General features: G+C 53.0%; 6 protein-coding genes and 1 non-coding gene across 7 annotated transcripts; 2 read left to right on the top strand and 5 right to left on the bottom strand.

Moving 5' to 3' along the window:
* Window positions 1-415: 415 nt before the first annotated feature.
* Window positions 416-2197, top strand: RHO25_009891 (uncharacterized protein; the record flags this gene model as incomplete). Its single annotated transcript, XM_023601413.1, has 5 exons — window positions 416-591; window positions 655-1079; window positions 1128-1295; window positions 1366-1717; window positions 1765-2197. 5 exons carry the CDS (start codon window positions 416-418, stop codon window positions 2195-2197), a joined length of 1554 nt encoding a protein of 517 aa, XP_023453157.1.
* Window positions 2198-2641: 444 nt separating this feature from the next.
* On the bottom strand, window positions 2642-3773 carry RHO25_009890 (uncharacterized protein; the record flags this gene model as incomplete). Its single annotated transcript, XM_023601412.2, has 3 exons — window positions 2642-3001; window positions 3066-3239; window positions 3297-3773. 3 exons carry the CDS (start codon window positions 3771-3773, stop codon window positions 2642-2644), a joined length of 1011 nt encoding a protein of 336 aa, XP_023453156.2.
* A 247-nt stretch (window positions 3774-4020) lies between these two features.
* On the bottom strand, window positions 4021-4632 carry RHO25_009889 (uncharacterized protein; the record flags this gene model as incomplete). The annotated part of the gene is made up of 2 exons (XM_023601411.1): window positions 4021-4434; window positions 4489-4632. 2 exons carry the CDS (start codon window positions 4630-4632, stop codon window positions 4021-4023), a joined length of 558 nt encoding a protein of 185 aa, XP_023453155.1.
* A 438-nt stretch (window positions 4633-5070) lies between these two features.
* On the bottom strand, window positions 5071-6561 carry RHO25_009888 (uncharacterized protein; the record flags this gene model as incomplete). The annotated part of the gene is made up of 4 exons (XM_023601410.1): window positions 5071-5210; window positions 5255-5862; window positions 5925-6175; window positions 6241-6561. The coding sequence occupies 4 exons, from the start codon at window positions 6559-6561 to the stop codon at window positions 5071-5073; spliced, it is 1320 nt and encodes a 439-aa protein (XP_023453154.1).
* An 871-nt stretch (window positions 6562-7432) lies between these two features.
* On the top strand, window positions 7433-7504 carry RHO25_009887. Its single transcript has one exon. It is a non-coding gene; the product is annotated as a tRNA-Gly (tRNA).
* Window positions 7505-8270: 766 nt separating this feature from the next.
* On the bottom strand, window positions 8271-10186 carry RHO25_009886 (uncharacterized protein; the record flags this gene model as incomplete). The annotated part of the gene is made up of 5 exons (XM_023601409.2): window positions 8271-9401; window positions 9453-9696; window positions 9755-9828; window positions 9884-9948; window positions 10123-10186. The coding sequence occupies 5 exons, from the start codon at window positions 10184-10186 to the stop codon at window positions 8271-8273; spliced, it is 1578 nt and encodes a 525-aa protein (XP_023453153.2).
* Window positions 10187-11591: 1405 nt separating this feature from the next.
* RHO25_009885 (uncharacterized protein) lies at window positions 11592-14238 on the bottom strand (the record flags this gene model as incomplete). Its single annotated transcript, XM_065603227.1, has 2 exons — window positions 11592-11601; window positions 11669-14238. 2 exons carry the CDS (start codon window positions 14236-14238, stop codon window positions 11592-11594), a joined length of 2580 nt encoding a protein of 859 aa, XP_065459299.1.
* Window positions 14239-15475: the final 1237 nt, after the last annotated feature.

Below are 15475 nucleotides of genomic sequence, written 5' to 3'. Positions count from 1 at the left end.
TGCATGCACTACATGCCATGCGCGTAAAGTGAGCTGCAACGCGAGCACTTCCGGCATTCCCTGCTCAAGATGTAGCAATCGAGGTCAAGCATCATTGTGTCAACTGATCGAGCGGCCAGCCAGACGACGTGTGCCGCGTTCCTCGGCGGCGACTTCTAATGTAGGACGGCAATCAGGTGTCTCGACTGTTGAGCCTGGGCCCGAGCCCGCTCCGGCGCCGACGACGAATGGCCTCTATCCACAATGCTTGCCAGCTGCGCCCCAGTCGTCAGCGATAGTTCCAGAAGATGAAGCCCAGCTGAGAGTCTGTCTGGAAATGTCTGGCCGATCGCCGGTTGATGCAGCCACCTCTGAGCCATCCTCACATGATCCACGTGGAAGGGAAGTCATTGAGTATCACGACGGTACGAATCCGATGTCGATCTTGAGCTCAGCTCTCGGGGTACAGAAGACACGAAGAAGGGTAAGGATTATTGTGCAAGACGCAGATTGCCTGCAGGATCCATCACCGGATGTTGCTGGACTAGATCGCATGGATGCGGAGTACCTTTCACGTAGGGGCGCCTTCGACTTTCCTCCAGCAGACACAGTGTAAGCCCTGCCGTTACCATGGGAAATGCATGCCCTGAGCATACTAATGGCCTGAGGAACTAGTGACGCACTCCTACATGTCTATTTCGAACGCGTGCATCCCAATGCTCCGATTTTGCAACGAGCTCATTTCATTTCAGACTACGAGCAGCGGAAATTCTCGCCCTTTCTGCTGCAGTCTATGCTCGCAAACGTCGTACCGTACGCGTCCGAGGCATTGATTCAAGATGCCGGGTTCCCAGACCGAGCAACTGCTCAGCGTTCGTTCTTCCTCAAGGCCAAGCGACTGTATGACTTTGGCCACGAAAAGAGTCAGCTGCGCCTTCTCCAGGGTTGCATCATGCTATCATCGTTGTCATTCTCATACTCTGTAGACTACGACTTCCATTTCTGGTTCAACAATGCTGTCAGAACTGCCACCCAATTGGGTCTCCACCGAGACTCCACGATCGAAGCCACGCCTCATCTCGAGCGGACCCTGTTGCGGCGTATTTGGTGGGTATTGTACTATTGAGACAAGACGTTGGTAATTTCAGGACTCCAGAACCTCCAAAGAATACACGACTCAGACTTCGACACTGCACCATTGGACGTGGCAGATTTTGAACCGGGGGACGACGATGGTTTCGCCCACGCCATCCTGTGCAAATCGACCAACATTCACAAGCTCTACCTGGTTCATGCATGTCAAATTGCCGTGATGAGTAAGTCTTGCAGTATGAGATGATGTTGACGCATCATGCTGCGTGGAGCTAACCGGAATTTGTGGTCTAGCCAGCCGCTTCGTCTCCTTGCTCTCACGCGGCGTCGAAGAGTTCGACCTCCAAGGCGCACAGCGTCTGGAGTCTGACCTGCTCCATTGGCGTACAACACTGCCGACTGAGTTGCGCGCGGACATCGTCTACGAGTGGTCTGCCGCCAACGTTTGGATTCTTGTTCTGGCCGGGATCAGCTACCGATTTCAAAGCTTGCTATACAGGACACTGGCTGAGCAATACCGCCTTCTGAATCATGACCTGAGCGCGTTGCGTGCGTTACTCAAGCAGGAAGCTGCCATGTTTGAGCTAGGAACCATCATCCGTCGCATAATCCTTCACGACCTCATTCAGACGTGTCCCTTGTCTTTGTAAGAGCAAACCCCATCTTCCTGGACGGGTCAAGTACTGATGGCAGGACTACGCAAAGACTGACTTGTACCTCTACGCTGCTGGCATTGCGTATCGAGATGGCACTGAAGCCGGACTCATCGCCAATTCGGAAGCTGAGATTACAACCCCAAATGTACGAGGACCTGGAGCATCTGAAAGAATCTTCCAGATTCTGGACCCCTCTGAGATGGCCGGTGAAGATGTTCGAGGTCGTGCTGGCACGAAATGATTTGAAATGGAATCCTGCACAATCGAGTGTTCGCCAACCGCCTACTGATCAAAACGTGTCGACATCGACGTACAACAGCCAGTCCGCTTCGCAAACCGCGGGCCAGAACAATTATGTTTCGAGCACAGATGATCCGTTCTCGGCAGAGGGGCTGAACGCAAGCTTCTGCGAAGATCGTGATACAGAGTCTTGGCTGCAGGAGCTACTGAGTTGCGGCTTTGCGGTGTGATGCGCGAAAGATGTTGATACGGATCTGCCGCTTGTTAAACACAGATTAACTGAAGGGTACTTCTGGACCCATCGAGCCATCGATTGCGCGCAGGTTGCCGTGATTAATTGGAGAAGGATCACTACAAAGCGCACTTTTTTCTGGAACGATGAATGCTCCCGAGCTCACAAGTGTGCAGCCAGGTATTGTGTGGAATCCAAATCCTTTTGGTGAAAGCGATGCCGACAAAATGAGCTTACTCTCCGCAAGCACGGAGAGTTATGTGCTTCTTAGCATGATCAAATGGCATAAAAGCGCTGCAGAGAGCTATTTGAGACACGTCAACGTGGTCCTCCTGCTGACAACATTCAGATTCGCCTGTATTGATATAATACTACAGCAACTATACGACAGCAGAAACCTTCGCATACGTCACAAAACGAGCGCACTAGGACAGCGACTGCTCTAGGAAGATCGTTGATACCTCTTGGCTAGTTTGCCCATGGTTTCGAGAATCTCCGAGCCTAGCACCTCAGTTTGAACCGTAGGCGAGTCCAGCTGCAAGTCATAGGCTTTTCCCGCGTGGACATACAGCGTTTTGCCATTCATGGAGGGATCGCAATTGGTCGCTGCGATAACGTTGCCCACGTCCTCCGAGCTCTGTACCGGGATCTCTGCGTCTTCGAACATTTTGATCATGTGGGCGGCGACGGCCAAAGGCGTACGCGTGATTGATGGGCAGATGACGTTCACGCGGATCCCGTGTGTGGTCGGAAGTGTCTTGGACAGCGCCCGGCCCAAGTAATTGATTGCGGCTTTAGAGGTCTGTTCACGAGCAATGTCAGCACTTCAGTGGCAGTGGCCAAATGTCAAGAGCTTGTTTACTGACCCCATAAAGTGGAGTCTTATGTGCCACATGGATTCCGGCCGTGGAGGAAACAATTGTGAGCGACTTGTCGTCGTTCGTCGGAGATGTGACCCCCTGCCGCAAATACACGGACGCGATATGCGAGAAGGTGGTCACGCCACGAACATTGACATCGTACACCAGTGAGGATGGCTCCTGCAAATCTCTCAGCATTCTCTTCGTTGAACGCAGAGGCGTACGCTCTGACATTACCTTCTGAACGCTCGCCAGATCAGCTGTCTCCGGAAACCACGAATCTGGCTCATAAATTGCAGCGTTCGCTATGGCATGATCCACTCGACCGTACTTCTGGAAAGCTGTCGCAAACAGATTCAATTGGTCTGCATAAGATGTCACATCCGTTGGAACGAATGTAGCACCATGAGCTTCTGCGACTTTATTGCCGAGCACCTGATCTCGATCGCCAAAGACGACATTGGCCCCATTAGCACGAGCGACGCGTACGTAGCCCTCGCCAATACCGCTTGCGCCGCCGGTGATGACTACAATCTTGCCTGCAAGTGCGGGGAACTCGGTCGGGAGTGTGAGGACGGACATGATCGCTTCGTTATGAATGATGAAACAGTTATGAGAGCACTGAGGTGCAGTTGGGGACGGTCTAAAGCACGTTTTGTTCAAATGATTACAAAACGTCCAGGGGACTTCGGCGCCGCTCGTGCTGGGGCCCATGTCGATTCGGTGTTCACGACTCGGCATCGAGATGGTAGTGTGCTTGACTTCGAGCATAGTATCTCGCCAGACACTTCAATAAGATCCCAGCTAGATCTGAGCTTTGCAGAGGTAGCATCGCCATGATTCGAATTACACGTTCGTGGTCACCAGCAACTTCATCTTGGAGTCGGCCATGACAATATGGCTTGATATTGCAAGTGAAGCAGACCATTACTGAGTAACGAATCACTCTTGTCATGATGTCTCACAGGGCAGACTTGCCCTTAAATTGTATGCTCACTTTATTATGTTCGCAAACACACAATACTCTCCCATCAGCTTTATCTCGAAACTCGCCACGAATCGTCGCGAGTCGATCTCCAATCTGTAGCACCTCGCATCGGATCTCGATTCGCATGCCCATACGGACAGGCCGCAGATACGTCACATTCAGTGTTCGCGACACACCGCCAAACCACCAGAAGTCTTCTCTGGCGTAAGGTGCTTGACACATGGTAGTTGCCATATCGAAGACGAGTGCTATGGCTCCACCGTGCATGTTTCCCATGCGGTTGGAGAACTGCTGGGATACTTCTAGTTCGAAGACACACGAGACTTTCGGTGGCCCGGTTGCGTCGATCAAACGGATGCATTCTCTCATGAGCGGCTCGTCTATGCCCTACGAGGAACAAGATTAGATGCTGTCGAGATGCGTATTCCTTGACTGGCGCACCTCAAATGTCTTTCCATTGTGGGATGGATTTGCATATTCGTCAACATATGCTTGTATTCGCTGCTTTGGATCTGGTATGTCTATACGAAACTTCATCCCCGGTACGTCCATCAATTCTGTTGTATATCGTGGTGCGCCAGACATGATGAAGACTTTTGCTGTTTTTCAGGCGTTGTGGAAGCCGTCTCGCTCGAGATGCGGGTAGATCGGTTGTGTGGAGTGTGGAGGTGTTGGTGAACGCTGTGGTCGTTTCCGGCAAGTCGGTTTCGGCAGATGTGCTCGGCGCCGAGATGCACCAGAACTGCACTGCATTCATCTCGGGCCGAGCGAGCCTTCTTCGCGAGCAGTCGCAGTCGCCGGCCAGACTCTGCTTCCTCATGTGAAATTACATGCGGCCGCCCACGATCTCGACTCAGTAGAATGGACGGAAACTGACCATTTGCTACATAGCAACGCAGCATCATCTGGAGTGTTAAAGAGCAACGACAGTAGTGCTCGCGGGAAACGAAGCAACGAGAAACCGCTCTCACAAGATCGATACTTTCCGTTTGCATTTCACAATTTTCGTGAGATGAAGATAGCTTACAGCCGAGACGATTTCGCCAGCTCAGGCTGATTGAAGCTCGAATTGTAGACCTTTATGAGCTGGCGTACTGCCAGGTCGAACATAACATCCTCGCTACCGCCAGGAATTCGTGCACCATTGATTTCGCGGAAGATTTCTGCAGATTGTTAGCGAAATTTCGAAGAAGTACAGAGTACTCACTTTCAACCAGCTCTCCTTGACCAGATCTCGTATAACCAGCTCCTCCGTGCAAAAGCACAGCACAGCTAGCACATTTCTCCAGGACTTTGCCAGCCTTCGCTTTGACCAGAGCGATCAAGCCACCAAGCCTGGCGTCCGCCTGTTCTTTGCCCAACTTGTGCATCTGGTAAGACAAACTCTCCAGCCATGCGGTCATCGTCTCGACTTCAGCGCCGCATTTGGCCAGTCGTTTCCTGATGACGGGCTGGTCCATCAGCGTTTTGCCGAATGCTTCGCGCTTGAGACAATACTTGACAGTGGCATCAAGAGCCACACGAGCTTGCCGGGTGACAGTAATCGATACCGCCATACGTTCATGATTGAAGTTCGCCATGATGTAGGACATGCCTGAGCCTTCGCGTCCAATGAGATTTTCTATGGGGACTTGGACATCTTCGAGATCAATGTATGCGGTGCCGGCAGTGTTTCCTCCTCCGAGTGGTAGTTTTCTCACTGTCACGCCAGCTTGGCCCTTGAGTGGCACAACCAGTAGTGAAAGCCCTTTTGCACCCGGACCTCCAGTTCTGACCGCCATTGTTGCGTAGTCGGCCCATAGACCATTGGTAATCCTCATTGAAAGTGTCAGAAACCAGGTGTCGTTCCGCACCCGACAAGATGTGGCATTGCTCACCATTTCTTAGCTCCGTTGACAATATATTGTTTGCCATCTTCGCTCTTCTCGGCAGTAGTAGTCATACCTGCAACATCGGAACCAGCCTCTGGCTCTGTCACCGCGATGCAACAACGTTTCGATGCGGTCAGAAGTTCAGGAAGCATCCGCTCTTGTAGCTCAGAAGACCCGTAATGCAGGATAGGAGGCACTCCATACGCCATACCTGCCATCAGAGATCCTGGAATAGCCAACAAGCCTGATCGAGCCATCTATGGAGTGAAATGCCTCAGCATGTCGTTCTGTCGGCCTCATCATCTCAAACAGGTTAACATACCTCATCGAAATAAATGTACGAGTGCAAGTCATCGTAGTCTTGCACTTGCACACCGCCGGGAAGTCTTGACAGGTTCAACTTCTTCAGCCATCCCACAGGCAGTGGTGCTGCAAGGGCGGGAATCAACATATTGGCTTCGCCGAAGCGCTTCCATACTGATTCGGGGACGTTCTCCTCTCTTTCCCACTCCAGTGCATGCGCATTGAGGTTCTCATCAATGAAAGATCGGCATGCTTTCTGGAATACTCGATGGCTCTCTCCGAAATATGGTGAAGGCAAGTCTTGCTGCCAAGATGGATTCTCGAAGGGACCGTACGCCATGGTAGTCTGAGTAAATCTACGCGTATAGGTAGTATGCCAGTCTATCCGGCGTCAATGGTTGATGCTGCCAGGACGAATGACTTCGCATGTGCGGTTGTGATATGGCATAGCAGAAAGCCGTCCAGCCGAGCTCGGCGCCGAGAATCGGTCATATTACCTTCAGGCTCTTCTGAGCAACCGGTCGCGATGGATTGACCTAACGGATATCTTGCAAGGCCGTACAGGATGGGTCCATTGGCCGTACATGCCCGGACGCGTGGCAGAATTTTGGATGACATCAGCACGGCTTCAGCTCTATCAGTATTGGCGAAGTGAAGTAGATCCTCAGAGAGCATTTGCCACGTTCGGCGTGGTCGCAGCAGTAGCCAAAACCACAGCAAAAAGAGCTCGTGGGGAAACCTGATCTACCTCCCAAGTCAGGCGCGTGCCTTCGCACGTTTGTTCTTGCCACTAGGTAAGATGGAGGGTTTGTGCCTTGGGCCAGACGCTCTCGCGAAAGAGTAGGCACCAAGCTGAACACCTCACCACGCTCACAATCACTGAATTGACCATTGGCAAGATTTCGAGAGAGCAAAGTACTCTGGAGGTACTGTCCCGGGGAGAAACGTCTTTCAGAGGCTGGAGTCGAACATGGCCGGCCCGATGCATTACATAAGCACCAACTTCGGCTCTTGATGAAATTCTCCACTTCAACCCTAATCCCAAAGATCGATCAAGAGTACATACGAACGTCTCGGCGCGTAGGTAGCTCCACGGAGGCTGGCACTAGAGCAGATCGGCCTGTCTTTGAGCCTGTGCTGGCGCTGTATCGTCAGCTGCTCTGGAAATGAGCTTCCATATTGCACCATCCAAAACCAAGACTCATCCAAATGCGTCGATGGTCTAGTGGTTAGGATTGCTGCCTTCCAAGCAGCAGGGGGGGGTTCGATTCCCTCTCGACGCATTCGTTTTGGCCAGGAGAGAGCATAGCAAGAGGTTTGGGGGCGATCGGAGCAGGTTTGGTCAAGATATGGGATGGTGAAGTGAGCATGATTGGTGCCAAGAGCTTTTGTTCTGGAGTGCTTCTGGACGCTATATGACACTCGTCCGGTGCTTGGGCATCGGTTCGGGTACTTGACACAGGGCCAGAGCAAGAGCAGAGCCGGATGTTGACATTTTGGCGTAGGTTCCTTTCAAAGTGAAAGGACTTCACGTAGATCCAAGCTACTTGACGCTAATACAGGTGCTGATCGACTCGTAGAATGGAGCTGTATGTTCTTGCGAGTCAGAGAAGCTCTTCTGCATTTTCTTTTGCCTTGTCAGGCTTTGACAAAAACTGTAGGTTCCTTGAAAATACGGCTGCCTCTTCAATGGGCATGGCCGAGAGTGTTTATAACATGATATAGAGAACCGCAGCCCCTCTGGTCCTCATCGGCTTCCTTCGGCCCCACGAACTGCCTCGCAGCTTCGATTGAGACGCCTCTGGGCCCGGACCAGATCAGTTGAGGCACGCAACCTGAAGCAAGAACAAAGCTGAACAAGCGTGGATCAAAAACCCGCCTTAGTCTCTCATGTCCGCATCCAAGCAAGCATTAGCGATTACTGGCGAGGCCAACTTCTGCACTGGTCATTTGTGCCATTTGCAGTCATGAATTGGCTTGTCGATGAATCTCTTCCATCGCATGCATTTTTCCAGCTTAATTCAACTCAAATTGAACCTTCTCAAATGTCTACGGTTGCTTCACAACCGGCACCCCATCCGTTACCTCCCCAAACGGTACAGCCGGATAATCCCCATTACAACTCCAATCATACTGCGCCTCCTCCAACATCTTACTCTGCACCTCCATAAAAGTCGTCAACTCACACCATCCATCATCTCTCTCCCCGCATTTGCTCAACGACTTGCCCAAAGGAATTGTTCTCTGATTCAGAATGAAGTGGATATATCTCGTCACACCACCTTCTTCATAAGAATTGCCGTCTTTACGGTTGCCACTGAGTGGTTTTGGAGTCTCGATGATTTCCATGTCAAGTCGCGCGCCAAAGGGTTCCATGTGTGAGACGATGAGAGAGCGGTTACGTTCGATGCGGTCGGTTGGTAGGACGGGTGCGAATTGCGTGAGACCGAAAGCTGTCAGGATAGCTGCGATATTTGTGTCGTGGCTGAAGTCGAAATTTAATGTTTGGCCGAGCGGGAATGTGGCAGGGTTGCTGTCCAGTGTGACATTGACTTGCGCTACGGGCTCTGTAATGAGATGGTGTTGAAGGCGAGCGAGGATTTCGACAACGTAGCCGATTCCCACTGCGCGACCGGTAGGAGATTGGAACATGTTGTTGCCGGCAAAAGCGAGGTCGATGGAGTATTCGTAGCCTTCCCATTCGGAGTAGGTGAAGAGACCGCAGAAAGCGGAGTAGCCGAGTGCAACGGTTTCGTAGGCGCAGAGCGACTGGGCGTTGTACGCATCTGCGACAGTCCAGTTGAAGCCCGAGCTGTAGTTGTTCAGTCGCGCAGGGGCATCAGCAAGGTATATAGAAGACCATTCTGTGCTGGCATTGCTACCGCCGGCTGAGACTCCCGTGTTTGAGTTGTTGCAGTTGTAGTAGCCCGCGAGAGTATTATTCCAGACGCCGGCATCTTCCTCGATCGCCAAAACCAAAGTGGCGTTATGGGTCCATTCCAATCCGAAGAATCCAGCAAGGAAGTACTCGGCAGACTTGAGCATACGATCTTGTGTAGTAGATCTTGCGGTGATCTTGGTGCCGTTGTTCTTGTACAGGTGGCCGTACATGATTTGGTGTAGCGTACCCGAATCGAAAAGTTCTTGCTTGCCGACAGGGACGAGAATCTCAGCACCGAGCTAGCACTGTCAGCATAAAAAAGTCTGATCTTACATATATTTTGTGCTTACCTTATAAGTCCACTCATTCAAGAATTCTAGCGGCCCAGAAAACGTCGCATGCCCAGACACTCCAGTCGTATAATTGAAGATCTTCTGCCCAATCTTCTCAGCACCAGCTCCAGTCGTGGGATACCGAGAGCCGTGTCTCGACAGCATATTCAGCTGCACGATCGAAGCATTCTTCGGCAGAGAATACTCGTCAACTCCAAACCCTTGTGGGTTGGGAAAGTAGTGTGACAGCTGGCCATGCATTCTTTAGTCAAGTCAGAATTGATAACATGATCGAACGACAGGTGAAATGTATTTCGTACTGGAAGATGTTGCCATTGTCGTTGTTGCCCACGATTGGCACTTGGGTCGCCAATGGGCTATTTGGGATGTAGGTCTAATCATATTCATCAGTATCACTGTGTTTTGCAATAGCATCGCATGCCACTCACCGTCCCAGCAAAAGGTGCCGGATTCGTCTGTGCCAGAAAAGCCGCATCTCCAGTAGGTGTCGGACCTATCCATTTCCATCAGTCTCAGTTCCGATGATCATCTTCACACCATGACTCGCAACCAAGATCTCCGAACTACCCCGACCGACCTCACTCTGCCTATCAATCTCACTCTACCAAGCACATCCTCAACTTTTCACAGATCGCCCTCTCCTCTTGAAATCAATGAAGAAACATACCTGGAAACAACTCCGGCTTCGTCACAAAATAATCCGGCACATCACTACTACTGCTCTTACTCATCGAACCTCCATACTCATGCCCATTCCCATTCCCAGCAACAGCAACAGCCACATTCCCCTTCACCAACGCCGCAACAGCGAATCCACTCGCTAAGGCAAATTTCCTATACATGAGTATAAACTGCAGAACAAGAAGAATAAACAGTACGATTTGCGCGACGTGAGTCGCGCGGGATTTCTGAACGCGTTTTAGAAGTGGAGAAGAAGATGTCGTAGTTGAATCCAGAAATGATTGTGAAGGTGAAGCCTGTGTTGTTTCTCTTGCTTTACTCGCTGCTGTTGATGGTTGAGCTTGAGGCTGAAGTGACGACTCGGATGAGGCAGACCGAGGGCCAGGATGATGGTATTTAGAAGAAACCGGGATGTCGTGGAATGGCTCATCAGTCTCAGCAGCGAAGGGCGTCCCCTCACTCGGGGTATTTGTATTTGTACTCCCAATCCTTTGGATCCGTGCCGTCGGCGTCACTACTTCTTCACCTTCTGCTTTTGCTGATGTTTCCCCGAAGGCGGAGGACGGCTGCGACGGCATCCCAATGCGAATGCGCGAAGCCAGGCGGGCGATACAGCTTGTTTGCGCGAAAAAGCTTGCTTAGCCGCCTTGTACCGGGTAAAGCAAAGCAAGAAAGTTGTCGGCTGTAGCTGTGGTGCTCGCCCGGGTTTCTGTTCCTGGAAGCTAGTATTTCGCCTGCCTGAGCCGGTCGCTGTCGCGTGTTCGCGGGACAGCAACAAGCAAGTGAGAACTCTCAATGCCCGCACGTGTCGCGTAGAGAACCTCCGAGGTGACGATGGCCCTATCTTTCTTTTGCTCTAGAGCACAATATTTCGGTCAGACATACGAAAGAGGCGTAGATGTGTTGAGCTGTTGATGTGAAAGACGCGTGGTGTTGAAAAGGGCCATGTGGTTCGCGTTGGGGATGCGATTGGGCCGGGTAGACTACCTTAATGACCGAGCAGGCTTGATGCCATGAAGCTTTCGTCAAGCATTTCGGTTTGTTTCAGTCCGGCGATGCTTGGTCAACGCCAACACATGTGACTGAGACATGTCGAGGTTGCTACAGAAGCAGTAGAGCGAAGGCATCAATGCGCCTCTGTGGCGAAGTAACACTGCCATTCAAAACGAGGAAGGTGCTACTTAAGGACATCAAGCACAACGCCGGCATGGTAGGTTAGCATCAAATTCGTGGAAAACACTGTATTTGAATGTTACGCAAGACTCATGTTTCTCCAAAACCCTTCGACCTTACATCGAAGCCATGTACGTATTATTGTAATACCCGAGAATAGTATACAGCGGTAATGAGTTTTGCCATGTCGTCGTGTTTCAGCCATAAAGGCATTCGTAAAGTCATCCCAATTTGCCCATCGTGTTTTGTTTTGTTACGCTTCCATCATGCACAATGGCTCATTCATGGCCCTCTTTGACACAGGTCAGTAATCTACATGCGCGTACGAAGAAAGCAATGCCGGTATGCTGCAAGTTTACCTCCATGGACGTCTCGAGGCCATGACGTCTCTAATGCTGCCTCTGCGTTTCTGAAGACCGACTCGCGCCGGAGTGTCTGATGCTTCAAGTTCTTCTGTAGGGTCTTTCTTGGCGCTTTCGTTGCGTCTAAACAAGAATCGCCTCTCTTTATCGGTGGCAGCTGCTGATGCTGGCCGTGCTGTATTCATTTCAGTCTTCGCCCTCGTCGGAGGCGTAGGTCTACTATCGCGACTGCTAGGAGGTCTAGCGACAGTGGGGCTGACGTTGTTGCCTCGGGTCAGGCGATCGGCGTGGCTGGTCTTTGGTCGTGGTGGACCAGATTGCGCGTACACAGAAGACGGCGCCGTGGTCAATGTCGGCAAGACAGGCTTTTCACCAGCAGCCATAGTATTGCTGAGGCGCCTGATGAAGCCTGGCATCTTCTTGCTAAGCGTTCTGGCTGGTGAAGGCGAGGTTCCAGAGCGTGGTGACGCGACGCTTGTCATCGCTGAAGGCACTGGAGATTGCGGCTGAGCTTTCTCTTCGGCTTCAGTAATCGTGCGATTCCCCGACGAGCTGGAATGTTGTGAACGCGCAGAATGTGGACTGATCAACCTGTCGACAGGGCTCCTGCCATCGCCGCCGAAGCCATTCACAGTCAATAATGTTGGACTGGTTTCCATGCGGCCAAAACGGGGCTTGACAGGAGCTGAGTGGTTTTGACCGCTGGATCTCCTACGTTCTATCGTTTGAGGCCTCAGTGTCGGCGATATATCATTGCGATTGAACATGACATCATCAGGTTGTCGCGAATGTGACTGGAAGCTGGTCGATATGCCCTGGTCGATTGACTGCCCATTCGCAAAGTCGTAATTCTGATCAAAGGCGAAAGCCTTCACCTCATCGTCGCGAAGACTCTTTGGCTCCTGCGGAATGTACTCCTCGTCTGAGCTGTCGTCGTGGTCGTGCCCGTCTAATGCTGTAGATCGAAATTGGAGGTTGCTGTTGTAAGCAGTGCGAAGCTCGACTGAAGATCTCATCTGACGTGGTGCAGTGCGAAGGCCAGACTCGGGAAGTTCGAAGCTTTTGAGCGGCGAAGGCACATTATCGACCAGACTCTTATCTCTGACGATAGAAGATCGCGACTCCCGAAGCATTCTGGTGCTTACGCTATCTGGCGTAGGTGGCATGTTATGTTCACCAAAGGCAGGACCATTATAGCTAAGCGGTCGAGGTTGGTTTCTGCCAGGCTTCTGCTTGCGTAATTGGTGCTGGAACTGTTTGAGCTCAGGTGCCGGCTCTAACGTTGCTGGCTCCTTCGAGGCTGCCAGCGCATTGTTGAGGGACTGATAGCGAGGACGGTGCCCAAGGGGTTGGTGATCGGACTCATCTTGCAGGGGTGGAGAGATGCGGTTCGACTTGGATGGCGTCGTTTCGATCGCATCACGCTCGGACATCCACTGGCTGACCCGTTTGATGCTATCCTGACGCATGTGTGCACGAGAGCCCAGGGAGGCGGCCATACTCTTCGTCTGGTCAGTAGCTTCCCACGCATACTTATCGGGACTGACGGCTTTCTTCGGGCTGTAGAGGGACGGAAAACTGCTTTCGCTGAGGGCGCTCAATCGTGGCGAACTCGGCAGCTCATCGGTGTCGTCTTCAGTCTTCCCCTCCTGTCTCTCCAATAGCGACTGGAAGCTCTGCACCGGTTTCAGCGATTTCGAGGTTTCCAGATACACACTTCGCAGCGCCTGGGTGCTGGGCTTTCTCGAACTCAAGACTGATGGCTGCCTCTTAGGCTTCGCGGGAGTCTGTGTGTTGAGAAGGCCTTGGAGCTTCTGGGTTGCGGCTGAAGCATGATTCGAAGGTGGTTGAACCTTGACGGCTGGTGTCTGGGATACGCCAGCGGCGCGTGGTGGTGATGAGCGCAAGTCTTGGTCATGGATCTCGGTGCTCGCATAGCCAGAGTCTGCCTGTGCCGTAGAAGGCCTGGTAGTGCTGCCACGTTCCTGCAGATCGCCCACTTGATCTTCAAGGTCGCAAATGATGTCCATGGCTTCTTCGACTGCCTTGTCGCGCTTCTCCAACTCAAACACCAGCTCGCTGTTGATGCGCAGCAGTTCCTTGTGTTCTTCCTCCAGGACTAGCGCGCGATCGACTTGATCTTGCATGGCCTCCATTTGATCTCGCAACTTTTGAGTCAATTCGCGGCGATGATCCAACTCCAGCTTCAACGCGAAATTCTGCTTGTGCAGGCGGTCCAATTGCTCGTCCATGTCGCGCACGCCCGGTGCTCTCCGCCTTCGATCGCTGTTTTGCGACCCAGCGTCCGAGGCGCGACTGCTCGCAGCGGCCAGTGGTGAGCTGTCGTACATCCTAGGATTGCGGCTCGCGTTCGCTTCGGCCAGGAAGATGTCATCGTCGCGGCCTCTTGTGAACTGGACGCCAAAGTCGGTGTGTCGCGCGCGTTTGGGGCGCAATTGCCGTGCGCGTCGTTCTTGCAAACGTTCCTGCAAGTATTCGGAGGCAGGCAAGACATTCATGCCACGCTCGCCCAGCGGGCTCCGCTCCGAGGCCTCGTCGCGAGACATTGTGGGTCCGGGCGCGGTCGATGATGAGCACTAGCCTCGAACGGATTTGCGACGCATGTCAGGGCGCGAATTGTTGTAGATGGTTCCTGAATATGAGTGTTCGTCGTGGAAGGATGGGGTCGGTGTTGGTGATGAACAGGACCGACGCAATCACAAGCGCCAGATGACGGTGGTGACTGTGTGACCGCGGGGTGCTGGCGGTGATTCGCTATATTGCGTGCAGAATCAAATATGGGCTCGGCTTGCGCCTCGTCGCGTGTGCGTCGTCTCAGAATTGTCGCAGTCGTGCCGCGGCGGCATAACAAAAAGGGTCCTGGGGGACGAGGGCATCAGAGGGCGTGTCGCGTGTCACTCGGGCGTGTCGTGCATGTTGTCGGCGGGCAGTAGAGGCATGAAGACGATTCGCGTGCGCAGGCCGGCGAGGAGGTCGACGACAGGGAATGTGATGGAGTGTGGCCGTAGTGTCACTGCATCGTGGAGAAGACGGTGGAGTGCGCTCGAGCCATTCGCCAGCGGCGCTGAGGCATCCTGGCAACCGGGGGCGCTAAGACGACGCGAATTGTGTGTGCCGGACGCGCTAGGAAGTAGCCATCCACAGCGCGGGAAAGGGGAGCGGCCATCCCCCAAACTCAATGACCAGCCAGCGCGCCCTGCCATTGGCCCTTCGCCGCCTGCGCACCTCACGCCTCGACATTTCGCTGAGATGGCGATGCTCTGCAAATGTCCGCCGAGGGGCCACCGCCAACGGTTGCCGGGACGAGACGACTCTGGCAGCGTGGCAGCGCAACGGGCGTTCGTCTGGACGACAGCTCTGTTCTGCGCTGCTCCAACAACCACCGCTCTCCCAGGACAGGCAGCCCTTGACCGCCGCCGCCAGCAGTGCAGCGAGCCGACGTCTTGGTCCCCATCGAAACACGCCCCGTCGACGTACCTGCATCACGCCGGGCAACTTTCTTAGAGCGCTGGGCACCGACGACACAACAATTTCGACCAGCCCTCGATCGCCCTTCACACGCCGCCCCTGCGTTGCACATGAAGCTGCTGCACCACGAAATCGCCATCGCACACTGGACTCTTCCTCTCCCACGCTGAGTATACGAGCCTGCGACACGCCAATTCCTTCCATGCCTGCACCGAAGCTGACCGTGCGCACCGATGTCGAGCAGCATCTGCAATATAACGAGGGCTGAGTTCAATGCGAGCAATCTCACCCCGTCATTCCGCTCCGGACCACAAT

The sequence above is a fragment of the Cercospora beticola genome, chromosome 6 (genome assembly GCF_033473495.1).
Source record: "Cercospora beticola chromosome 6, complete sequence".
In the NCBI taxonomy this organism is placed as follows: Eukaryota; Fungi; Ascomycota; class Dothideomycetes; order Mycosphaerellales; family Mycosphaerellaceae; genus Cercospora; species Cercospora beticola.
The sequence above is the reverse complement of the archived record's forward strand: the minus strand, read 5'-3'. Positions and strand labels throughout refer to the sequence as shown.